This window comes from Martes martes (genome assembly GCF_963455335.1).
Source record: "Martes martes genome assembly, chromosome: 2".
NCBI lineage: Eukaryota > Metazoa > Chordata > Mammalia > Carnivora > Mustelidae > Martes > Martes martes.
The window spans coordinates 173,785,458-173,812,080 of NC_137889.1; the positions used below are offsets into that span (position 1 = coordinate 173,785,458).

Below are 26,623 nucleotides of genomic sequence, written 5' to 3' on the forward strand. Positions count from 1 at the left end.
GTATTTTGAATATCTTAGAACAAGCAATTACAGAGAACAACTAGTTTTCTTATCTACTATAGTATTTTACTGTGTCAAGAAAAGAATTTTTTTCTGATTAGTTTTATACACCAAAATTTTAAAAACAGGATAAAATTTTACAGTTTTAGGTTGTGAAGATTTCTTTTTAAGGTATTTTCAACAAACTACTTTATTTAGTGCTGCTCAATAGAATTTTCTGGAGTGATAGAAATATTTTATATCTCTCCAGTATGATAGTCAGTAGCTACATGTGGCTGTTGAGCATTTGAAATGTGGCTAGTGTAAAGAACTACATTTCAATTTTTATTGTTTAACTTAAATTGAAATAGCGTTATGTGGCTGATGGCTAATACAGGACGATGAAGATCTACATAGTTAAAATTTTCAGTAAGAACCTACAATTTTTTGAAAACACATAGAGAAGGAAAGTAATAGGACTTAATTTAGATCTTAATTTACTTTAACTGAAATAAATATAAATATATATATCCTATATTACTTTGGGGGAACATTTAGAGAAAGCAAGTTTTTCTAAATCAAGCAGTAGAACATTTCACATCTATAAACTGAGAATTCCCTATGGCAAGATTACAACATATTTGCAAAAATAATTTAAAAAAGCAATTTTAATTAAGACCTGTTGTTTAAATTTGCATCTGCCAGAAGGGTGCCATAGAGTTTGGCTTTGGGAGTAAATTTCCCAGGAAATATTTTTATTAATGAGTGATTGCTTTCCTCATATAGTATGTCATGTTTTTGAGCTTCTTAAAACTCAGTATTTTATTGATACATACAATAATATAAGATAATACACATATTGACCAAAGATTCTTAAAAAATAGGGGCGCCTGGGTGGCTCAGTGGGTTAAAGCCTCTGCCTTCGGCTCAGGTCATGATCCCAGGGTCCTGGGATCGAGCCCCGCATCGGGCTCTCTGCTCAGCAGGGAGCCTGCTTCTCCCTCTCTCTGCCTGTCTCTCTGCCTACTTGTGATCTGTGTCTGTCAAATAAATAAATACAATCTTTAAAAAAAAAAAAAAAAAAAGATTCTTAAAAAATAAATGAGACTTTTTAAAAAAAAACTTGCCATCAAAATACCCAGAAAACTGAAGCTCATAGTCCTAATAATAATAGTTAGAAGTGTGCTAAACTATTCAGAACCAGCCCCAGGTATCCAACATCTAATTATAGGCAAGAAGACCAAACGTTCAGTTAGAACCTGTATTACAGGGTAATTTAAATGTCATCCTCTCCATTAAACACCTGAATGCCTTTTTAAAAAGATTAATTTTATCAGTATTTGTACATAATAGTAAATTGACTCTATTTAATCAAAACATACTATATGGAAAAGGGATTCGCAAATACCTGAATTCAGTCATATTCATTCTGTTTTTCTATATTTTCAAAGATCTTGCAGTTTTTTTGCCTTTATATGTTATTTTCTGATTGAAGTTACATTTTAACTTTGATACACTTATATTTTAATATTAAATAATATAACTCTGATACACTTATTTTAATATAAAACTATAAACATCTTTATAAGAAGTTTTTGATTTTCTTTTTCATTGACTTATTCAACATATATTGTAAAATGATTTGTATTTCTTGTAAACTGTACAATTTTTTTCTATTTTTCAGGTATGGATTTTCAAATATGCGCTATATTGCTTCACTAATTAGTGGTGTTGGTATTTTCATGATGGGTGCAGGATTATCTTGGTACCACGGAATCATGGGATTGCTTAATCCTCAACCAATGGAATCCCTTCTATGGGTAATCTTTTTTCCCCCTCAGTTTTCAAGTAGTATAAGTACAGGAGAATGCCTTTGTCATATTGATATTAAAGAAAGGGACTAACATATGCCTTTTTGACTATAATTAAGGGTTATGTGTCTGAAGTTGTGTTTTTTAGAACACGAGTACACATGACCTCTAAATTCATACGGTTCAATGGTGTTGAACAAGAGTATCTCTGTAGGTACAGGGGCACCTGGCTGGCTTAGTTGGTGGAGTGTGCGACTGTTGATCTCAGGGTTGTGGGTTTAAGCTCCACATTGGGTATAGAGATTACTTAAAAATAAAATCTTAAAAAAAAAAAAAGAGTAACTCTTTATGTACAATCATTAAGTACTGACTCCTGGCTTAAAATCTTGGGCAGTTCCATTAATTTCTTAAGTTATATTGAAGAACAAGAAGATCTCTGTTCATTTTTAGTCCCAAGAATAATCTTTCAGTAATTAAAATATCCAGTGCCACAAGATAGTCGTAAGTTGGAATTGTTGTATTTAAAGATGTTTTTTCCACTCACGTAGGTAGGAAGCTTGTACTGGGGGAGTGGGAGGATGGGAGCGTGGTCACCTAGATTTTCCTAGCTAGGGCTTCTGCCCTTCTCTCTTACTCCTGAGCTTGCCTCTGGCAGCATCAAAGGTAGGGACAGAAGACAGAAAAATACTACTTTACTGGCACCAGCATCATTTTGCATTGGTTTCCTCTGGCCTTTGTGGATGCTTAAAACTGACTTTTTCTCTCATGGAAACTTCTTGGAGATTACCCTGCGTGGCCATTCTGACTCTAGCTCCTTTGACAAGCACAGATTGGTCATGTGGCACCCCCTCTTAGCTTCTGCATCTTATGATGTAGTTCCAGACTCTTTCTGCAGAGGTTGCCTTGCATTTTCCAGAAGGCTCTTTGGGCAGTTGATCTCCTTTCAAAAGACTCTTACTCAGGGTTCTCCTTGGGCTCTGTGTGGTAAAACAGACATCTTTATTACCCTCTCAGTGAGAGTGTAGTTTTTTGTTTTTTTTTTTCCAGACGTAATCATCTACTCTGTTGACACAATCTGTATCAGTAGACTTGCCAATAAATTTATTTTTATATGTGCATTAGGCATAGTTCACTGTATTCTCTTCTAAACACTGGGAACACACATCCAGCTTTCTGAACAATCTTAACGGCTTAATAGCTTTCTTCAGAGAATTCTTCACTTTTAGCCTTAACGTTCGCTCTTCCTTGTGGGTTAGTGGTATGGAGCTAGGAGTTGTAAAACCAGGCTTGGGCATTCTCTATGCAAAGCCTGAAGAGATGGTGTAGCACCTCATTTTGGAATGTGGGAGTACTTATACCCTCATTTGTTCTCAATTGGAATGAATCTCATTGAACATCTTTTACTCCATTCTGAAAATGTTAGATACCTCATTCTAATAGTATTCATCTGTATTACTTCACAGAGACTAAATGGTTAATGAAAATTAGTTAAATTTTCAATTGCGTGTAAGTTTTAAACCTATTAGAAGCTCAGGGTGCCTGGGTAGCTCAGCCGCATAAACATCTGACTCTTGATCTCAGCTCAGGTCTTGATCTCAGGGTCCTGAGTTCAAGCTTCGAGCTGGGTTCCATGGTAGGTGTGGAGCCTATTAAGAAAAAAAAAAACTCCTAGAGGCTCTTCTGTCTTTTTGCAGCTACATGAGGTTACATAAGACTATGACTTTTAGTTAATAAATAATAAACTCAATGTACCATAGACCAGTTTATGTTTATTAGGTATTGGAATCTTTTGCTGGGATATGCTGTTTCCCTTTATTGGGTGATAAGTGTGTCTTAAATCCTTTCAGGAAGGAGATAGAAGGATTGAAAAAATTATTGGGCAGTTAAGCTGTTTAAATTATATTGTAGGTTGGCGGTAACATTCAGTAGAGATAGCCTAGAATTGAGACTGGAAAACCCATATTCTAGTTCTTACCCTGATATCATTTCTGTTTACTCAAGCAAATCACAGAGCCCTAGGACATCTCAGTTTCCTTAACAGAATTATAAGAGTATTAGATGAGGTTCAGAATTTTCCAAACCTCTATTTCAGGGAAACCCAGGGTTCCAAAAAGATAATGCTGAAAATTCTACATATGTTTCGTTTGAATTTCATTGAAATTTTAAAAAATTCAAGTTGCTAGGTTGTCTTTTGGTTTAAAGTTTTTTTACGAATCTTTATTTAATTCAAGTATGTCCTGGTACTGGGAGGAAGATGATGTAATCCCAAATTGATCACTATTTATAACTGCCTATCTTTTTGAATCTGGATTGGTCCTGGGCATCCAGACAAAATCCAGAACAGAAGTTACATAGTTATGGGTATGGATCTTTCTTTTTGAGTTTCAGAGAGGGAAGGACTGTTTATTTATGTATATATGTATGTATGTATTTACACTTTATTAACATATAATGTATTATTTGCTTCAGGGGTACAGGTCTATGAATCATTAGTCTTACACATTTCACAGCACTCACCATAGCGCATACCTTCTCCGATGTCCATAACCCAGCCACGCTATCCCTCCTCCCTTATCCCCCCAGCAACCCTCAGCTTGTTTCCTGAGATTAAGGGTCTCTTATGGTTTGTAGGGATGGATCTTACTATATCCTGGTATCCATACCCCAGATTTCAAATGTTTGTGTTCATTTTGAACTTCAGAAAAATTTTGATACTAATTTTTTCATCTCTTATGTTATGAATTTAACTTAGGTCATGGTATAACATTCTATAGAGTGGACAGATTACTCTTCTAAGCCTTAAAAAATGAGATGACCATCAGATTTTTAACTTTTATTTTTTTCCTTTTATGAAGATATACCATCTATTTCCTTGCCTTCATTTGAGCTGTCTCCCATCATGATTCTTATCTGGCTAGGATTTAAATTTATGTTTCATTTTAAACATTATAAACTTTATGCATGAGTCATTGTGATTCTCTAATGAAATATTAACTTACACCTTATTTTAATACTTATTTTCTAGGCGTATTGTATTTTAGCGGGATCATTAGCATCTGAAGGAGGTATGTACTGTTACAGTATCTCTTTATTCTTAATTTAGTAATATATATTCAGCAGTCCATTTTTATAAATTGCTAAATTCCACTGATCAAAGAAAAACTATGGAAATAGGAATCTACTTTGAGGGAGTAAATTCTTTGTATAATGTACTATGTTATTCCTCTAATAGATGTGGGCAAGGGAAAAGCTGTTATTTTTGCTCTTGAGTATCTTAATCATAACCCTCAGAACATTTGGAATGGAGCCTAAAAACATACCTATATATTGAATTTTTAAAAATCGCGTTTTAATGGGGCACCTGAGTGGCTCAGTCAGTTAAGCAGTTGCCTTCGGCTCAGGTCATGATCTTGGGGTCCTGGGATTGAGCCCTGCATTGGGCTCCCTGCTCCGTGGGGAGTCTGCTTCTCTTTCTCCCTCTGCCTGTCCCCTGGCTTGTATTCTATTTCTCTTTCTTGCTCACTCTGGCTCTCTCACAAATAAATAAATAAATTAATTAATTAATTAAAAAAAAAAAAAAACCTTGAGAAGGTTTTAGTAGTGTTAATCATGGAAAGCTGACTCTTTGCAACAAAATATTTCCAGGTTTCTGCAGGTTTCAGCTGTACCAAGTTTTATGACAGAGAAGTACTACATCATGTAGGAAACTGCCTGATTCACTGCTGTATTCATAGTGTGCTTACTTCCCATACATTGTCATTTCCGGTGCTGTGTTCCCTTAATCTTTGACAGTCTATAAAATGGGGATAACACCACTGTCTCAAAAGGTTGGAAGGATCAAAAGTGTGTTTAGTGTGGTGCCTGCCCACTAGTGCTGTCCAATAAATTAAGGTCATTAAGGTGGTGGTAATGATATTTAAATTATTATGGTTTAGAAATATGGGATTCCTTTTGTTTTGACGATAATTGGAGTCTTGATAATGACTAGTTAATATAGAACTTTCCTTTATTGACAACCCTGGCGTTATAAGTGTTGTACCTATTTATTTTGAGATGCCGTCTTTAAAATTTGGAGGCATGCAGTTTTTTCCTTGCTGATATGAATGCTTTTCTTTCAGCAACACTTCTTGTTGCTGTAAATGAACTTCGTAGGAGTGCTCGGGCCAAAGGAATGTCATTTTATAAATACGGTATGTATGTTAGAAGCCAGGTGCCTTACTTCATCTCCTTTATTTTCTAAAATTGCCCAGTAATATTGCTTTTTCATCTTGATGTCTTCTCTGTGTGGCTCTTACATTATATATCATCTCTTTTAAAAAGAGAAATGTAATGTGATACGAACATGAATACTTTATATTTGGATTTTAACTGAAGTGAACTACAGTTTTTCTATATATCTTTTTATAACCAGAAAAAGTAATTTGACTTTAAATTTCAATTACTGGCAACATTTAAACCAATAAATTATGTTTACATTGAACAGGGTTTTTCAAATCAGGATCTCATACATTTTTTTATCTTAATTTATATCTTAATTTTAGATAGATACTTATTAAAATGTTACATGATAGTATCAAATTAGGATTTCTGAAAGTTTCTTTTCTTGTCTCTACCCCAATGATTAAGTAATGGAAAGTCGTGATCCTAGTACAAATGTTATATTACTGGAGGATACTGCAGCGGTCTTGGGAGTGACAATAGCAGCTACGTGTATGGGCCTTACTTCTATAACAGGTAAATATTTCTTAAGTTATAGGTGATTTATTTATACTACTTAAGTAATTCTCTAATAGGTGTGTATTTTCTTTTATATCATTGAATAATTTTAAACCAATAGATTGTTAAATGCTAATTCCATGCTGACCCTATATTTGTATAAGACAGATAAGATGGTAAAATTCTTCAGAGTTCTCTCTCAGAAATTTTCTTAGTTTGAAATAAAGAAGGCTGTTGTTAGAGCATTTCTCTAATGTACTAAACCTTTGCCTTAATAAATTATGCAGCTACTCTGAGCCTAATTAGTATTGATAATATTTGGCCTAGTGACCTTAAAGGTTTATTAATATATGGGAGAGAACTTTAATAAACCCTAAAATTGTAAGTGAATATATGTTGTAGCTCTTCTTCACTTGTCTTCCACTGTTAGTGCCAATAATAACTGCTGTTGCTTTCCTGTTTCCCGGACTCTCTAGTTGATTTTATCCTCATTTTGGTAGCTAGTTAATTTGTAGAACAGTTCAGTACAGGCCAGTGAGAAGACAGAGAAATCATTTTTATTTTTATTTTTTTTAAGGTTTATTTATTTATTTATTTGACAGAGAGAGATCACAGTAGACAGAGAGGCAGGCAGAGAGAGAGGGAGAGAGGGAAGCAGGCTCCGTGCTGTGCAGAGAGCCCGATGCGGGACTCGATCCCAGGACCCTGAGATCATGACCTGAGCTGAAGGCAGCAGCTTAACCCACTGAGCCACCCAGGCGTCCCTCATTTTTATTTTCTAAAATAAATGAACCATGTGATATGAAGAGACTCCATTTCTGAGGATGGAACTCTCTTGGAATGGAACTTCTTCCATGCTTATCCATTTGTCTTTGCACATTTGAAGTAATTGTAGGTGATGAGCTTCCACAGTTCTGCATGTTTCTTAAAATATCTGAAATATGAATGAGTCTTACTCATTTTGAATGTACATCTCAAGACTAAACCAGCATTCTCTGATATTCACTGTGATCCAGAATATTTTTAAAAGTTCTGACCGTTTTTCTGGTTGACCTTACCATTTTAGACATTTCTTAGACAGATTATTACCTAGCAAAATTTTAGGCTTAAGGGAAGTGTCACTTGATGAATAAGTCAGCTATTAATAGATTATTTTTCTTTGCATAATAATAAAAGTAGTCAAATCAAACATACATAAATTTTTGTTTTGAGAGTTTTACATTATTTTAATTAGTTAAATTAATTCATTTAAATTAAATAACATGCCAAGAAATAAATATTTTCCAACTAATATTTCTGTTTTCTGCAGGATTATTTATACATGTATCTTTTTAAATAATAATTAGGGAAATTCAGATTTTTAAAGAATAGTATTTGATTTTGAACTCTGTAATTACAAGCCTCCTGGTGGATTATATTTTACAAATTTTTTTTTAATTTTTTATTTTTTTTAACATATAATGTATTATTAGCCCCAGGAGTGCAGATCTGTGAATTGCCAGGTTTACACACTTCACAGCACTCACCATAGCACATACCCTCTCCAATGTCCATAACCCAACAACCCTCTCCCTCCCTTCCTCCCTTCGGCAACCCTCAGTTTGTTTGGTGAGATTAAGAGTCTCTTATGGTTTGTCTCCCTCCAGATCCCATCTTGTTTCCTTTTTTCCTTCCCTACCCCCCAAACCCCCAGTGTTGCCTCTCAAATTCCTGATATCTGGGAGATCATATGATGATTGTCTTTCTCTGATTGACTTATTTCGCTCAGCATAACACCCTCTAGTCAAATGGATCATTTTTAATACCTTAGCACAGATTAGTCATTTTACTTTTTCAGTGTTATATTCTGACTAAGTGTTAGTAAAACTAGTATGTAAATTGACTTCTTTTTTTAGGCATTTATCAAGCATTAGGAGAGCTAAATTTAGTTAAATTTAGTACTGACATTTGATCTTTGGAATAAAAAGACTTAATTATAAAAGCCTTGTATGTAAAATTTATTATAAAAGTTTAAAATATATTTATGGATGTCTGTTTTGTAAATACTAACCCGCACATTCATAGATAATAAATCAACTCTTCTCATTGGTTCTGGGAGAGAATTAAGACCTAACAACGTAAGGCAAAGTTCAGAATCACCTGGAGGGCTTGGGAAGACAAAGAATGTTGGTCCCAACTCTGGACTTTCTGATTCAGAATGTCTTAGGTGGGGCCTAAGAACTTCATTTTTAGCAAGTTCTCAAGCGATGCTGCCGCTGCTACTAGTAAAGAGCTATACTTTGAGAACCACTGCTCTAAGGTGCCTGTAGCATGCAATGAATTAACTTCTCCCCTTTGTATCTGGAATGCTACTAGCTATGTATCATCCTTGGTTAAATGAAAAGAGAGATCCGTATCATTTTTTGTATGGCTTCATTCTCTCACAGACCCTTGAGAAGAATAAGAGACAAAAAGTGGTCATTTTTTTCAGCTGTTGATCTCATAGTGTTGTCAACGTGGGACAGGAAAAGTGCTACTGATACGTTAAAAAGAAATGGATTTTCTTATATTAGTAGTATGTATATGATGTCTCTAAAATGCTCTGAACCCTCACTCATGTAATGACCACATGCAAGAATTAGATCTTCAATAATTAAACCACATAATACTCCTGTGTATTGTGAAGCGTATTGTAGCATCTCCATTTTGTAGTATAGTAAACTTATTAAGAGAAAGTCATTAAAGGAATTAGGAATGTATCTCATGTCCTTTGTTTTACTAATTCTGGTTCTTTACCGACTAAAACTGATTGAAACAATAGAAAATGTGAATTTACTGACTTCTCCTGTGCTTTATTTAGGTAATCCTCTGTATGACAGCCTAGGTTCTTTGGGTGTGGGCACGTTATTAGGCATGGTCTCAGCATTCCTCATCTACACCAACACGGAAGCGCTCTTAGGGCGATCCATCCAGCCAGAACAAGTACAACGGCTTACTGAACTCCTGGAGAACGACCCATCAGTAAGGTCAGCTTATTCCAGTGATGCTGCTAAGGTTTCCAAAACATACTAAAAAATAGAAATGCTTGGTTTTTAAATACTTCCGGAAGAGTTTGTGGCTCCCTAACTTTTAGATAGAACTTTTTAATCTATGACTTTTCAGACTTGTAACCTTAAAAGAAAATAAGTGAAAACATTTAGGAAACTCCTTGTTTTCTTTTAAATTCTGTATATCTTTAACTTTTAAAATAAGGAACAGTTAGATGATGTAGCGGGAACAGAAATTTGCAAGCGATTGTCTCCTTAATGTAGAACCACTGACATGGAACCTTCGTATTTACTTTGCCTTATATTTGTATTATAATTACAAATTGCTATATTAAATTTAAGAAGATTTTTATTCAACGGGGAGGTGGTTACCAAATTGAATATAAGTTATACTCCTTTTGAAAATAGACATTTTGTTTTAGCTCATTTTACAAGTTTTTCCTTAGAATCTTTATCTTTGAAATGATGTAAAAATGAAGAACTGAAGGAGCATCTGGCTGGCTTAGTCAGTAGAGTATGCAGCTCTTGATCTCAGAGTCATAAGTTCAAGCCCCACGTTGGGGGTAAAAAAAAAAAATGAAGAACTGAAGACTTAGGAGATAATCAGAATCAGAGTTCTAATTAGTACTTTTTTTTTTTTTTTTTTTTTTTTTTATTTATTTGACATATAGAGATCACAAGCAGGCAGAGAGGCAAGCAGAGAGAGAGAGGAGGAAGCAGGCTCCCCGCTGAGCAGAGAGCCCGATGCGGGGCTCGATCCCAGGACCCTGGGATCATGACCCGAGCCGAAGGCAGAGGCTTTAACCCACTGAGCCACCCAGGCGCCCCCTAATTAGTACTTTATAGGAAATTCAAATTTCAGAGTGACATGGAGGGAATAAACCTTTAAAATCCCAATTTTCTACTAGCTACATATGTGTTAAACTTTAAAAGAATGTATTTTTCTTCTGTGTTATAACCAGATTTTTTTTTTTTTTTAAGATTGTTTATCTGAGAGAGAGAAAACACAAATTGGGGAGGGACAGAGAGACAGAATCTCAAGCAGACTCCCCTCTGAGCATAGAGCCCAGACACGGGGCTTGATCCCACAACCATGAGATCATGACTTGAGCCAAAATCAAGAGTTGGACACTTAACAGACTTGAGCCACCCAGGCACCCCTTAAAACCAGAGTCTTTAAATCTTTGAAGAATGACCTGTATATCCGAATCAGTAAAACAAATGAGTAAAATAATATTAGATTTATATTCTAAGCCCTATATTTTTTTTTATTTTTTTTTAATATTTTATTTATTTGACAGAGAGAAATCACAACTAGGCAGAGAGGCAGGCAGAGAGAGAGGAGGAGGCAGGCTCCCTGCGGAGCGGAGACCCCGATGCGGGGCTCGATCCCAGGACTCTGAGATCATGACCTGAGCCGAAGGCAGAGGCTTTAACCCACTGAGCCACCCAGGCGCCCCTCTAAGCCCTATATTTTTAATCTGGAAAAGTAGTTACCTTGCTAGATTAGATTAGAAGTTGAGTATTCTTAGAATTAGTATTAGGCTTAGTACTTGATTAATCCATGTTAATATCCTTTTCCTTATAATATCTTTGATTTTGGTATCAAGGTAATACTGACATTAGAGAATGAGTTTGGAAGTGTTCTCTCCTCTAATTTTTTTTTTTAGAAAAGTTTATGCAGAGTTGGTATTATTTCTTCTTTTAAAGTTTAGTACAAGTCACCAGTGATACCATCTGGGCATGGGCTCTTCTATGTGGGTAGTTTTTTTATTACTTATTCTACCTGTTTACTTGTTACAGGTCTGATCAAATTGTCTGTTTTCTTCTCAAGTCAGTTTCAGTAGTTAGTGTCTTTCTAGGAATTTGTGCATTAGTTCTAAATTATCTAATTTTTGGCATACAACCATTCATAATTTTCCTTTGTAAGCTTTTTATTTCTTTAGGGTTGGTAGTAATGTCTCCTCTTTCATTTTTTTATTTTAAAGATTTTATTCATTTATTTGACAGAGATCACAAGTACGCAGAGAGGCAGGCAGAGAGAGGAGGAGGAAGCAGGCTCCCCACTGAGCAGAGAGTCCAACACGGGGCTCGATTCCTGGTCCCTGAGATCACGACCTGAGCTGAAGGCAGAGGCTTAACCCACTGAGCCACCCAGGCACCCCTTCTCTTTCATTTTTGACTCTAGTAATTTGGGTCTTCCTTTTTTTCTTGGCCAGTCTAGCTAAAGGCTTGTCAATTTTGTTGACCTTTCCAGAAAACCAGCTTTTAATTTTATTTTCTGTTGTTTTCTCTATTTCATGAATTTCTGCTCTAATCTGCATTATTTCCTTTCTTCTGCTTGCTTTATTTTGTTTGCTCTGTTTTCCAATCTCTTAAGATGATAGTTTTAAGTTTATCATTTGATATCTATCTTCTTTTTAAAAATATAGGTTTTAGGGGTACCTGGGTGGTTCTGTGGGTTAAGCCTCTGCCTTTAGGTCAGGTCATGGTCTCAGGGTCCTGGGATCGAGCCCCGCATCGGGCTCTCTGCTCAGCAGGGAGCCTGCTTCTACCTCTCTCTGCCTGCCTCTCTGCCTACTTGTGATCTCTCTCTCTGTCAAATAAATAAATAAAATCTTAAAAAAATATATAGACTTTTACAGTTATGAATTTCCCTCTGAGCATTACTTTACACTGTATTAGCCAATGAAATTTGTAATATTTTGTTAGGATTGAGGTAGATATGCTTTTTAAAAATGAAAAAATTATATAGCTTCTTGCCTATCTGGACAAGTTTTGATTCATTGGGTATATATAACTTTATAAGTATTAAATCATTTGTACTTTAATCATTGATAAATATGCTTTTTTATTTCTGTCTAAAGAATTTTAGACTCACTATTTACTGATTTGCTCAGGATCACTCAGAAATTAGGGTCAAATGTTTTGAGTATTTGGAGTCTCATTTAGGCACATTTTCCTATAGCTTTCTATAACCTCAGGATTCAGAGTTTTTGTTATTTTATATATCCCATAAAGAAAAGATGTTAATAGTGGTTATCATAGAAAGAAAAGAATTTCTCAACAGTTTTCTAAGGAAGATTCATTACTAAGGGCTAGGGCAGAAGGGATGAAAAGTAGTTACAACACTAGAACATTTCTGGGAGGCAGAGTAGTGTAATGGAGCACCGTGTTTGGGTGTCTGAAGATCTGGAGGTGAGTCCTGCCTCTGCTGTTAACTAGCTAAATTACCTTAGGCAAGTCGCTTAGGCCCCTCTAGGACTGTTTTATAATCTGTAAGGTAAATTTATCTACTTCCCTGAATTCCATTCATTAAATGCCTGCCATGTAGTTGCTACCATATTAAACATTGTGTGTATGTGTTGGCTCATTATTCCCCATATCAGATCCAATTAGGTAGTCATTATTAACCTCATTCTAATAGAGTACTTTGCAATTGTATGAAGACTTCTAAAGAAGCTTTTAAGAAAAGGAGTTATGAGACAAAATTACAACATTGTAGAAAAGCAATTTAGAGTTGATTTTTTTAATCCACAAACTATGTAATTCATGTAAATACAGGCCATAGAATAATATTTTTTAAGTTTGCATCTTTGTATGGCATTACGCAAAAATAGCTAAATGGACGTTTGGGAATTTATAGATGGCACTTAATGGTGAATACTCTGAAAGCCATCTTGGTCCATTTTTATCCCTGATGGGAAAAAAAAAGAATTCTGTACTTTGTGCCATTAAAATGTTTATGTGTGCATATATAAATTTGTATGCATTGTTATTCATTGCAGGGCAATTCATGATGTTAAAGCCACAGATCTGGGATTAGGGAAAGTAAGATTTAAGGCAGAAGTAGATTTTGATGGACGAGTTGTTACAAGATCGTATTTGGAAAAACAAGATTTTGACCAAATGCTACAGGTAAGTTTATGTATTTATTGTTTTCTTGTATAGTCAAAGGTTAGAAAAATTACTTTTTAAGTAAATAAAATAAAACTTTTACAGGTCTTAAAGTTACTTCCGCTTTCAACTTCTTAGGGTTCCAAAATCTGACAGCCATTTTCTTTGCTCTAGAGTGGGTCGGAGGAGACAGCAGCAGAGCAAAGAACTATTCAAGTGCTTGTCATGGGCTAGGCACTTCATTTGTGTTCTCTAGTATACTCTCAACAACTCTGTGAGGTAAAGAAATAATACTCAGTTTTATATGTAGGCAAATTAAGACACAGAAGGATTAAGTAACTTGTCTAAAATTGCAGAGCCATAATATGAAGTCAGATGTGAATGTAGAGCTCTACATTCTACAACCCATGCTTTTGTATTAAGAATTAAATTTAAAGGAGAATTGAGAGGATAATATAATGAACAGTGCAAAGTTCATTATATATTACCACTTGCCTTTATCAAATCTTAACATTTTACTCTACTGTATTTGCCTAGGATCTTAAAAAAGAAATGAATTGTTACAAAAACAGGTGAAGACCTTGTTTTCTCCTTCTAGATCCCATTCTTTTTCCTCCATCCCTAAAACTAAAAATTGTCTTGAATTTAGTAGTCATTTCCATTCAGTTTTTATACTTTTCAACAGATTTTTTCTTAGCACTATAAGTATATAGTAACATTTTGAATATTTCAAAATTGATATAAATGGTATCATACCATCTGATTTCCTCTGTAGTTTGCTTAACAGCATGGTTTTGAGGGGTGCCTGGGTGGCTCAGTCTTTAAGCCTCTGCCTTTGACTCAGGTCATGATCCCCAGTGTCCTGGAATCAAGCCCTGCGTCTGGCTCCCTGCTGGTCAGGAAGCCTCCTTCTCCCTCCCACTCCCCCTGCTTGTGTTCCCTCGCTCATTGTATCTCTCTGTGTCAAATAACTAAATCTTAAAAAAAAAACACACAACTCAGCATGGTTTTGAAATTCCTCCATATTAATATATATATGTATACACACACACACACACACACACACACACTTCTAGTTCATTTATTTTAATAACTATATAATATTCTGTGAATATAGTGCAATTTATTTATCTATCCAGTCTCCATTTGATGCATATTTATGTCCACAATGGCATTCTCTTATGTTTTCTTATTCAGACGGGTAAGAATTTCTTTGGGGTACTGTACAGCTAGATTTAAAATAGTTGGGCTAGACTTGGCGCATCTGGGCAGCTCAGTTGGTTAAATGTCTGCTCTTGATTTTGGCTCGGGTCTTCATCTCATGTTGGGCTCCATGCTGGGTGTGCTTACTTAAAAACAAAACAAAACAAACTTACCTTTATCTTCCCTAGATATTGGCAGATTGTGCTCCAAATTGTGTCAATTTAATTTCCAACATCATTACATCAAAGTTTCTATTGCTTCACATTCTTGCTAGATGGTATTATATTGACAGTTTTAAATTTTTATCATTATGATAGATGTGAAACTGATGATTTATATTTAATTATAATTTCTGTCCCCCCCGTAGTAACAGTGAGGTTAGTAAACATTTAAATTTATTGACCATTGGGATTTCCTCTACTGCTTGTTTTTTTAGTTAATTTCTTATTCTGACAAATTAATAAACATTTTATTTTTAATATGCTGGACACTGATCCTTCCTCGGTTTTGAAATGCAAATATCTTTTACTGTGTGATTAACCATTTCACTTTGTTATTGGGCAGAAGGTGTAGTGTGTTTTTTAACTTTATGTCCAATTTATAATCTTTTTCTTTAGGCTTTTAATTGTCTTGCTTGAGAAATACTTCCTTATTCCAGTATCATAAAAATATTCTTTTTTCTTCTAAATGTTTTGTGGTTTGTTTTCTACCCTTAGTTTTCGAATTCGCTTAGAATTATTTTTTTGTTTAATGATCTGAGGTAGAGGTTTAATCTTTTTTTCTATAGAAAAAGAATTGCCCTTGCACTGTTTATTGAAGAATAGTCTGTTCTTTTCCCACTAATTTTGTAATGTTATCTTTGTGAAGTATTATACTTAATTTTTTGTTGAATTAAATTTTTTTGGAACTAGGTGGTTCATCACCTTCAGCGTGTAAGTTTTTTGTTAAGTTTAATGGTGTTTGTTATAATTTTTTAAAGAAGTCATCGGTGTACTAATAATGATTTTTTAAAAAGTTATTTTGTTTTCCTGTTGTTTTCTTTATAGGAAATTCAAGAAGTGAAGACTCCTGAAGAACTAGAGACCTTTATGCTTAAACACGGAGAAAACATTATTGATACTTTAGGAGCTGAAGTAGATAGACTTGAGAAAGAACTAAAAGTAAGATGTAATCATAATAATCACAATGCTGACTCTTTCTTAAGTACTTACTCTGTGTCAGAACACTGTGCTGATTGTATCATATGTGTACTTTCCTCAGTAACCTCATGGTTTGTGACTGGTGGTTGTGAACAAGAAGAATCACTGGGTTCAAGGAAGTTGGGTAATTTACTCAAGGAAGTAGGAAATTGGGCATTTGTTGGTCAGTTCCAAATTCTGTACTTTCAACCACTATTCGATAGTGCCTGCTTAGTTTCTAAAGTAGCTAAAGGTTTTGTGTTTGTTCTGAAATAAAAAGCATTTTGAAAGTTTCTAGAGAAAGGTGAAATGGAAACTAGATTCTCTTCAAAAGTTTGAAAAAACAGAATGTGACCTTGAACATCCACAATCTTCCTTTTACTCCATCTGTCATTATTTTATATTTTCTTTTTGCTTCTGTTCAGTTGGAGATCATTACAACCTTTTGGTTTTTTACTCAAATATTACCTGATAAGACTATCTTTAAAAATCTCAGTATTCTCAAATTGTCATTTATTGACTCTTGAGTTCAAGTTATTGGAAAAAAGAAAACTTATAAATGATCTTTAACATACATAGCTTGTTGAAGGCAGTGCATTTTCTTCAGCTGCTGTTGACCATTCTTCAGTTTCGTTAAACACTGAAGGCAAATAACAAAAATTGAAGGGCAGCATTTCTGTCACTACTTACTATTTTTTCTTTTAGACTCTAGTTACCAGAGTAATAGAAGCACTTCAAATAATATGATTGTGTTTATGTTAATATTATAGTTCACAACATGATTTCCAAGTTTGTAGATGAGCAGTTCTCAAATATTTTCATCTTTAAGATTCTTTATATTCTTAAAAATTGTTCAGGACCCAAAGAGCTTTTATTGATTTGAATTAATATTTATTGATATTTATTAAGTCATAAATTAAAATTGAGAGCTCTAAAAATATTCATTTAAAAAGCCATAATAAACTGGGGCGCCTGGGTGGCTTAGTGGGTTAAAGCCTCTGCCTTTGGCTCAGGTCATAATCCCAGGGTCCTGGGATCCAGCCCCACATCGGGAGGAAGCCTGCTTCCTCCTCTCTCTCTGCCTACTTGTGATCTCTGTCAAATAAATAAATAAAATCTTAAAAAAAAAAAAACTATAATAAACTATTACATGCTAATATAAATAACATTTTAATGAAAAGTAACTATATTTTCCAAAATGAAAAAAATAGTAAGAGTGGTATTGTTTCACATTTAAAAAAAAAAATCTAAGACAGCTAGATTCCCCATATCTGCTTCTGTATTCATTCTGTTGACATATATTGTTTTGGTTGAAGAATAAGAAGAACAGGGAAAAGGGAAGAATCTTTAAAAGTATTCTTAACGTGTTTTCAGATAATTGTGATATTCTTTTTGGATATGATACCAATACCTGACAACTCTTAGCCTCTTGAAGCTTAGTTGCAATGTGGAATCTGAAACTGTATCAGAGAAGTTTTCATGTACAGTTTGTGAAGTTAGGGGGTACAGTCCACAAGATTACCCTAATTTCTGACAGCAGTTGCAAATTTCAAGGGGTTCCTCATATCACCCTCAGGTTTGATAATTCATGAAAAGGACACAAAACTCACTGAACGCTTTTATTTATTTTTTTTTTAAAGATTATTTATTTGAGAGAAGGAGAGGGAACATGGCCAGGAGAGGGAGAGAGAATCCCAAGCAGACTCTACACTGAGTGGGGAGCCCAACTCAAGGCTTGATCTCAACACCCTCAGGTCATGACCTGAACTGAAACAAGAATGGAGTGCTTAACTCACTGCACCACCCAGACGCCCCCACTGAATGCCTTTCGACTCATGGTTATGATTTGTTACAGTGAAAGGACACAGATTAAAACTAGCCAAGGGAAGAGATACATAAGACAGCATTCTAAACACAGAGTTTCAGTTGTCCTCTCCCCACGGTGTCATGGACAGTGTTATTTTCTGACAATGATGTGTGACAGTTTGCACAGAGTATTGTCAACCAGGGAAGCTTAACTGAGCCTTGGTGTCCAGAGATTTTATTGGGGCTCCATTGTTGACTGCTTGGCTGGTCAACCTTTCATCTCTAGCCACTCCAAGGAAAAGCCTGCACTTTTTGTCTCCAGTCCCTTGTGGATATAGAACATATACTGTGTGGCCAAAGATAAAGACAAAATTAATCAGGACATTCCAAGGGCCTAGAGATCACCTCCCATAGCCAAGGGCCAAAGCTAGACGTCTCTCTAGGTATGATTAATTATCTGCTATACACTATTACTTTAAAATCCATTAGTCTGTCTTTGTACTTTGAATCTTTTAACCCATGCATGATTCTGGAATGTTATGAATTGGCCAGTTAGAAATACTGATTCACTGAATTTATGCATATCTTTCAAATGATGATACATTTCTAAGTTTTGGGAAGCTGTCGGGGTCGTAGTGGTAAGATAGAAGTTTTTCAGTATTCTGATTTTCATTAGAAACCTTGCATTTTACCATTAGCAACAAATATTACTGTTTTCCTTGAAGTAACAGATTTACTTTGTTCACTTTTAAAGAAGATCTCTGCCATATACCCAAATTTGAATAACCATAGTTTGTTAGTTTTTCTTTCAAGTAAAACTGGGTTTTAGATAAGCTCACCATTTTTTTTTTAAAGTAGGCTCCATGTTCGGTGTGGGGCTTGAACTCTTAAACCCTGAAATCAGGAGTTACATGCTCCACGAACTGAATCACCCAGGAGCCCCTAAATGGTGTTTAGCATCTCACTCAACCCATAAGCAACCCATAACCCAAAAGCATCTCACTCAACCCATAATTCAAGTAATCACAGAGGCTCTTTTCCTTGTGAGACTTCGGAAGCAGAGGGGCTTTGGAAACACTTTCCATTTTGTCACAGAATATCTTATTTATTTTTTAAAGATTGCATTTATTTGTTTGAAAACAAGAGTGCATGAGTGAGTGCAAGTGTGGGGAGGAGCAGAAGGGGAGGGAGAGGGAAAGAATCTCAAGCAGACTGTGCTGAATGCAGGGCCCACCAAAGGCGGATCCCCCAACCCCAGAGTCACCACCTGAGCCTCACCACCCAAGCTGAAACCAAGTTGGTGGCTCAACCAACTGGGCCATCCAGGCGATGCTTCACAGACTATTTTAAAAAGTATACTCAAGGATTGAGGTTTAATAAACCAATGTTTTTACTACTTCATGAAGGACATTTTATTTACTTTTTCATTAAGGACATTTTGTTTTTTAGATATTATTTATTTTAGAGAGAAAGAGAATGTGAGTGAGGGAAGGGGCAGAGGGAGAGAGGGAGAAAGAATCCCAAGCAGACTCTGTGCTGAGTGCAGAGCCCGACTGGGAGCTCAGTCCCAGGACCCTGAGATCATGACCGGAGCCAAAATCAAGAGTCAGATGCTTAACCAACTGAGCCACCCGGGCACCCTGATCATGAAGGGCATTCTAAAGTGAAACTGGCTTTTTTTTTTTTTTAATTACGTGTCTAACAATAAAGAAGCACAGTGACTATCTGTCTGGTTTGGTGCCAATTGCCTTGAATTGTGCGAAGATGCCATCAGATTTATCTGCCATTGCTTTGATATGTCATCAGAGGAAATACCAGCATAGTAAAGGCAAATAACATCAGTGGTTATTATGAAAATAGTTTTGACCTTGGAATCCCCCTTGAAAAGTTTCAGGGGCGCCTCGGTGGCTCAGTTGGTTAAGCGACCAACTCTTGATTTCTGCTCAGGGTGGTGAGATTGAGCTCCGTGTCCCAGTCAGCATCCAGGCTCTGCACTCAGCATGGAGTCTGCCTGAGATGCCTTCTCCCTCTCCGTCTGCCCTTCCTCCTGCTCATGCACATTCTCAAGTGTGCGCACACACTCTCAATAAATCAAACAAACAAACAAATATCTATAAAAGAAAGAAAAGGTTTCAGGATCTTTGGGCCACACTTTGAAAAATCACTTTTCTAAATATAATGCCAGGTGATTATTTTTGTGCAGGGTGACATGAGAATAAATAATCTTTGCTTTTCCATTCTGTTTGTTTTTATTTCCCTGGCATGGATAAAATAATGGACTTTTAGACTAAATCTTTATTTTATCTTTACTCTTTAATAGGAACAATAAGTCAGAAACCAGGTTTGAGTTAACAAATTGGTCATTCTTATATTTACTTTTATCACAATCAGGTGAATTTATTATTTTTGTCTAGCTAACTGTGTGCTCTAATTAGAAGCTATTAAATCTTTAAGAGACTAAACTAATCCGTACGTGTTTTTGAAATATAAGTCTCTCAAACCAGAAAACAAATTAACTTATATCTTCAAGTTGAAAACCTCTCTGACTAAGGTAATAAGGTATAATTTATCTTTTTTTAAAAAGATATTGTTTGGGGCACCTGGGTGGCTCAGTGGGTTAAAGCCTCTGGCTTTGGCTCAGGTCATGATCCCAGGGTCTTGGGATTGAGCCTGGCATTGGGCTTTCTGCTCAGCAGGGAGCCTGCCTCCCCCCCTCTCTCTGCCTGCCTCTCTGCCTACTTGTGATCTCTGTCTGTCAAATAAATAAATAAGTAAAAATAAAAAGATATTATTTATTTCTTTGTCAGAGAGTGAGAGAGACGGCAAGAGAGAGAGAGCGTGAGCAGTGGGGAGAAGCATAGAGGGAAAAGCAGGCTCTCCACTGAGCAGGGAGCCTGATGTGGGGGCTTGATCCCAGCACCTTGGGATCATGACCTGAGCTAAAGGCACATGCTTAACTAACTAAGCCACCCAGGTCTCCCTAATTTATCTTAAAGGAAAGTTCTTCATAGTTGAGGCACCAAACCAACAGAGTGCATGAATTTAATTCTTGTTTCTTGTTAGGAAAAAGAGCTGATTTTTTTTGAAAACTAAAACTTCGGCATATTTCCTTCTTTTTAGTATCAAAGCTTGGTTGCCTTCTAGGTTTAAATTTAATAATTATTCAATTATTTTGGAAAATCACCCTCAGTGATAAACTTTAGCAGTATGGCCATCTCTTTTGCGTAATGCCATTGATCTCATTATTAGAATTGATGGTATTTTTGGCATAAAATCTATAGCTTGGATAGTTCTATATAGAAACATGAAAAATAATAGAAGCTAATTTATAAAGTCCCATATTATAAATGTGAAATATATTTTGTTTTTATTTTGAGGTTCTTTGAACTGCTAATTTAAATTTTTTTTGTTCTACCTCTATGTCAATCTGTGGTTAGACCCTTCTTCTATCCCTCCATGAAGTTTTTTTGTGTTTGGGAGGCAACAATTCTGTTGGGAATTAAGTTAGTGGGAAGATGCCATAGTATTTGCAAATTCCTAATAAGTAGTATTCCAGTTAAATGTTCTGCTCTTTAGTCTGTCTTTTGCTTCTTGAATTGCATGCTCTTATAGCGTTTTCTTGAGTCTGCAGCATTGCAAAATAAATTACACAATATGGTTTTCATCTCTCCATAGTGAGTTTTGAAATAAATTTGTGGTATGTAAAATGTTCAAGTTGGATACTGGTTAGGACATAATAAATCAATAAATATTTGTTGAGGGACGCCTGTGTAGCACAGTCCATTGCGCATCTGACTCTTGGTGGCTTAGATCATGATCTCAGGGTTGTGGGATCGAGCCTCACATCAGGCTTTGATGTGAGACGGAGAGATTCTCTCTCCTTCTCCTTCTGCCCCTCCTGCTTATGCTCTCTCTCTCTCAAATAAATAAATAAATATTTTTAAAAATTTAAGTATTGAAAAAATGAATGAAAATTGTAAGTTGAACACCACTTATTGCTTTCATTTCTATTTAACAAAATGTATTCAGTTTCTGCTATGCACATGATCTTTTATTAGTCACTAAATATTAAAATTTAAAAATATTCTATTTTTTTCATTCATTCAGCAAATATATTGTGTGTTTCTTCTTTGTATTTGACACATTAAATTTTAGGAATTTGTTAGTTTTCTCTCTAAAAACTTGATCTTAAAACAGACGTCAGCTTTTTACTTTTTCTTGAGATTAAATTTTTATTGGTACACATTTGTTACATAGTGTCTTTTTAGATAGAATATTTTCAAATTTTCCATTAATAGCTAAACTTTTTCAAGTCATATTGGGATGGGTTAGGGAGGACTGGGAAGGGAAAATAAAATTGAGTTTCATTTCTGTTTGAGGAAATCTTTTTCGTTCTTTATTGAGTTTAGGGAATTCTAGATAGAGCGAATAGTTTAAGGTAAAGAGAGCATTGAGGACAAAAGAGTACACCTATGTCTGGGGGCGCCCTGGCCATTCTTGCATTAAGATCGAAGAGGAAGGAACCCTCAAGTATAGTTGAACAAAACTAGTTATAAGAAAAATCTCAGTGCACACTCAATAGAATGCTCTAACTGGAGCTCAATTCCAGTATTACATCAAATTTTTGTCTTTGTACTTAAATTCCTTTAATACAGGGAATATGCAAATGTTCCTAGGATATTATTTTTTTTTAAGTTAGGAATTATTAATCCTGACTGATTAAGGACCCCACAGATTGAGTTAGGTGTCCTTCCTTTTTGTACTCGTAAAATCCCAAGACCTTTACCTTGCTCTTTATTTTTTCTGTCCTGCTCTTCAAGTAGCAGTCTGTTAAAATTGCCTGCTTACCTACCTGCATTTCCTCACCAGACAAGCGTTCATCGAAGACAAGTACCATTTGTTTCCTGTTCATTGTTACGTACTTTAGTGCCTGGCACAGAGTAGGCCCGTAATGCGGATGTTTTCTGTTGTTAGTGAATCGAAGTCCTTAAGCTAGCATTTAAGATTTTTCACAACTTGGTTTCTGCGTGCCTTTCCCGCCTCCTTACTGATCCTACCCTCTCTGCACTTCTTCTTTTTTTTTTTTTTTTAAGATTTTATTTATTTATTTGACAGACAGAGATCACAAGTAGGCAGAGAGGCAAGCGGGGGGTGGGGGGGGGAGGCAGGCTCCCTGTTGAGCAGAGAGCCCGATGCGGGGCTCGATCCCAGGACCCTGAGATCATGACCTGAGCCAAAGACAGAGAGGCCTTAACCCACTGAGCCACCCAGGCGCCCCTCGCTGCAACTTCTGTGGCTAACTGTACCAGCTGCCAGTGCATACTTCTCGGGCTCCCTGACTTTGCTCATCCTCTTTCTTCTGTCTGGTCCTCTTCATCATCTCTCTGGAAAACTCACTACTTTCAAGCCTTGTTTAGATATTATATCCTTAGTGAAGTCTTGCTGGACCTCACGAGTTAAAGTAATAGACCTGACATTTTTGTTCCCAGAGTTAGCATTATAGTACATTGTAATAGTTAGGAGCTTGGAGTCTGGAATCTATCCTAGCTTCGTCACTCACTTCCAGCTCCTTAAGTTTGGGCAGGCTAGTTAATTTCTTCAGACTTCTGTTTTCCCACATGGAAAATGGAAACGATTGAGTTAGTAGAGGGCTTTAGAACACACACATGCATGTGAAGCCCCTTCCTTAGCACAGTACTTGGCCAAACAAGAGTAACTGCCCCTCAGTGTTAACTGTCACTATTGTTAATAATAATGCGCTAACTCGTAGATGGTTATTGATATACTTGGCTCCCTGGCTAAACTGAGTCTCTCAAGGTCAGGAACATGCTTATTTAATGATCATAGCTCCACTTTCTAGCACAGTGCATGGTCCAAAACTATATGGCTTATTGCTAACATATATAGAATAAATGAATATTTTATTTTCTTTCTGATTATTTCTTCTGATTATTATTATTATTATTGTCTTCCAGTGATTTTTCTTTTTACCCCAAATGAGTATATTGCGGAAGTTTTGCAATGTTTGGCACATATGAGATTTTTAATCCATTATTGTATTAATGAACATATGAACAAACTCAGGGAGGTAGGGCTGTTTACCATATTGTTCATAGTGTGTAATATTCCTTTATTGATTTTTATCTTGCTAACATACTACCATGAAATTGTTTGACCATATGGTTTCAGTGGCTTTAGTGATCTAAAGGAATAAAGGGAAGCAAAATTCTGTTTTGTTATGAATAATGTGGTGGTGATTTTCCTTCCAGAAACGAAATCCTGAAGTGCGACATGTGGATTTGGAGATATTATAGATTTGATGGAATGAATCACCTTGTAAGAAAGCCTTGGAAACAAGTTTGGCGAGCCTGCTCTCCCACACCAAAGGAGTCCATGCCACTCAGAAGCTGTTTTTTTAAGATGGAGGAAATACTTAATGTGAAGGGCAGTTCAGCAGTCTACAGAACTAATACTACTTCATATTTCTAAGAGACATATTACAAGTTGAATCAATTTGGAAATCTTGTTTTTATGTTTCAGTAGAGAACATTTTAGTTATTTAAATTGTTCATAATTTTTCATTTTACCCCATCAGGGTGTATTGTACCTTGCAGTCATGTTTCCTTTCTTCACATTGGTAAAAATAAGCAACATCCATAGGATTATAATTTTTAATTTTATGACCACTGAAGATTTCACTCCATCAAAACCCATCAGTCTTGAACATCCTGGCTAAATCTTGGTTTTTAAACAGTCACTCTGTTTTTTTGTTTTTTTCTTATAGAATGTGGGAATTATTTCTACATAATTCTGCCCTGAGCACTAAGAGGAACACTTTCCTAACCGAGTTATCCACAAATGTTCATTCCAGAAATGGGTTAGTTACTGAATTGAAAGAAGACATGTCAGTCCACTCTTTTAGGTTATAGTAGTTGCCATTTTGTAAAATTTCTATCTCTCCTTAGCCTTTTTTCTTTCTTTAGTTTAATTTTTCCAGTGTAGGAGATCCAAAATAACCCTAGATGTTTCCATAGGCCAGTTTGATGGCTGTTTTTGTTTGTTTGTTTTCATTTTTTTCACTGGCTTCGGTGCCATAATGTGTATTTACTAGGAGGTAATGCATTTATAAGCATTTTAACATTCTGTAAAATGGACTAGAAATATTTATAATTTTACAGACAGGACAGCATTTTATTTTTAATTTATTTAAAAAGGCACTACTCATGTGAATCTGAACCGTGGGGTATTTCTTGCTTTAAGAGAAAGAGAAGTAAAGCTCTTCTTATGCAGAAACTTGTGGCCATGATTTTGTATAATGTCATAGTCAGTAGTGTGTCTGTAATGTGAGTTTCTTGCAGTTATAAATGGGCATTTAACATAATATATGGCTAAAACATTATGTAATTAAGTAGCTTTCTAGTGATCATCAGGTATCATGGTGAAAAAGCATACAACTCAGTAATGGAAATTTAGTGCAAAACTATAGCTGTGTCTCCATTCATCAAAATTACTTGGGGCGCCTGGGTGGCTCAGTGGGTTAAGCCTCTGCTTTCAGCTCAGGTCATGATCCAGGGTCCTGGGATCAAGCCCCACATCGGGCTCTCTGCTCAGCAGGGGGCCTGCTTCCCCCCCCCACCCCGCCCCGCTTCTCTGCCTACTTGTGATCTCTCTCTCTGTCAAATAAATAAAATCTTAAAAAAAAAAAAAAAAGGCAAAACAACAACAAAAAAACCCAACTCGTATGCACTTTAAATTGTTCAGGTAGCAGAGAGAATTGTCCAGCAAGAGTGGTGGCTAGGTGAATTCTTTTGCTGGATAAGTGAGTGTTTGACCCAAGGACCTAACTGTATGAGGTCAGTATCTAAAAACCTACTTAGATTGAGGTTTATGAATCACAGCAAATTGTAATCCTGGAAACAAAAAATAAACATTTGATTAAAGGGGTTGTAATGGTAGTTTTTTGATCCAGGAATGTCATTTATTGGAAAATTATGAAAATTTATATCAGTGTACTTTTTTTTTTTACCATTACAGAACATTTTGCATGTTATACATTTTAAGTGAAATAACATTCCAGTTTTATTTTTGAAGATACAAAATTATTATGTACATACATATATACATGTAACACACACAATTTGATTCTCTTACGATTTCAAATTCTTTACCCTTCTTTTTTTTTTTTTAAACTATTTTTGACCTACTATACTTCACTCTGTACTTCTAATGTCTAGTTCCCTCTTGTCATTTGTCCCATGTTACTGCCATATGGAAAGGTACCAAATTATATGCAATTTCCTCCCAGTAAAATTACTCTGAAAAACTTCACATAGCTACATGAGAGTAATTAACTCATTTAGAAAAAAAAATGTTAAAGTTGGTGTGCACAAGTTATTCTAATGGTAGATTTTTTAAGGATTCCCTAAAAGAAACCAATTCCTGATATTGCATTGAGTTTTCTAATCTGATTTTGATTGAGGTCATGCCAGTTCTTAAATAATAATAGAAGGCTTACGTTTCTGTCTTTTCTTTCCATTTCTGTTCTGTACTAATATTGTAAAGTTTAACAAAATTTGACATAAAGATGTATGGCATTATCTAAGAATTTGAGTATTTCTGTGAAAATGTATGCTATCACTGCTCTGTTTTGTTTTGTTTTTTTTTTTTCTCCTTTTAAATTAGAGTCCAATTTGAATTTTAAAACCAGAGAATTTGGGCCTCTTTTTTTCAAAATAAGGGAATATCTGTTCAGGTTTCTTGGTTTTGTGTTTTTCTAAATTAATGATTCTACTTTAAGTCTTGACCTGATGATGCATACATAGCATTTGAACATGTAAGCATATAAATGTTGATCTTTTCAAGGGTAATAGCTTCCGTGATAAAGTACTTGTGAAAGTAATGTTGGAGAGTGAGAAGAGCAGTCAGGGGACCATGACTCCTATTTGCTGACCTCAGGAGCTCAAAAGTGAACACATACGCTGTTTTTAGTCCCAGCTGAGAATGGATC

General features: G+C 35.5%; 1 protein-coding gene across 2 annotated transcripts in view; it reads left to right on the forward strand.

Moving 5' to 3' along the window:
- The window catches only part of SLC30A9 (solute carrier family 30 member 9), an 84,964-nt gene extending 58,649 nt beyond the window's left edge, over positions 1-26,315 (forward strand). For both annotated transcript variants that reach the window (XM_080797779.1, XM_080797780.1), the window contains exons 11-18: positions 1,664-1,799; positions 4,816-4,855; positions 5,909-5,980; positions 6,417-6,524; positions 9,346-9,511; positions 13,321-13,450; positions 15,679-15,792; positions 23,886-26,315. In XM_080797779.1, coding sequence (XP_080653905.1) covers positions 1,664-1,799; positions 4,816-4,855; positions 5,909-5,980; positions 6,417-6,524; positions 9,346-9,511; positions 13,321-13,450; positions 15,679-15,792; positions 23,886-23,930 — 811 coding nt within the window. In that variant the 3' untranslated portion in view covers positions 23,931-26,315. The remainder of the gene's footprint in view (positions 1-1,663; positions 1,800-4,815; positions 4,856-5,908; positions 5,981-6,416; positions 6,525-9,345; positions 9,512-13,320; positions 13,451-15,678; positions 15,793-23,885) is intronic.
- Positions 26,316-26,623: the final 308 nt, after the last annotated feature.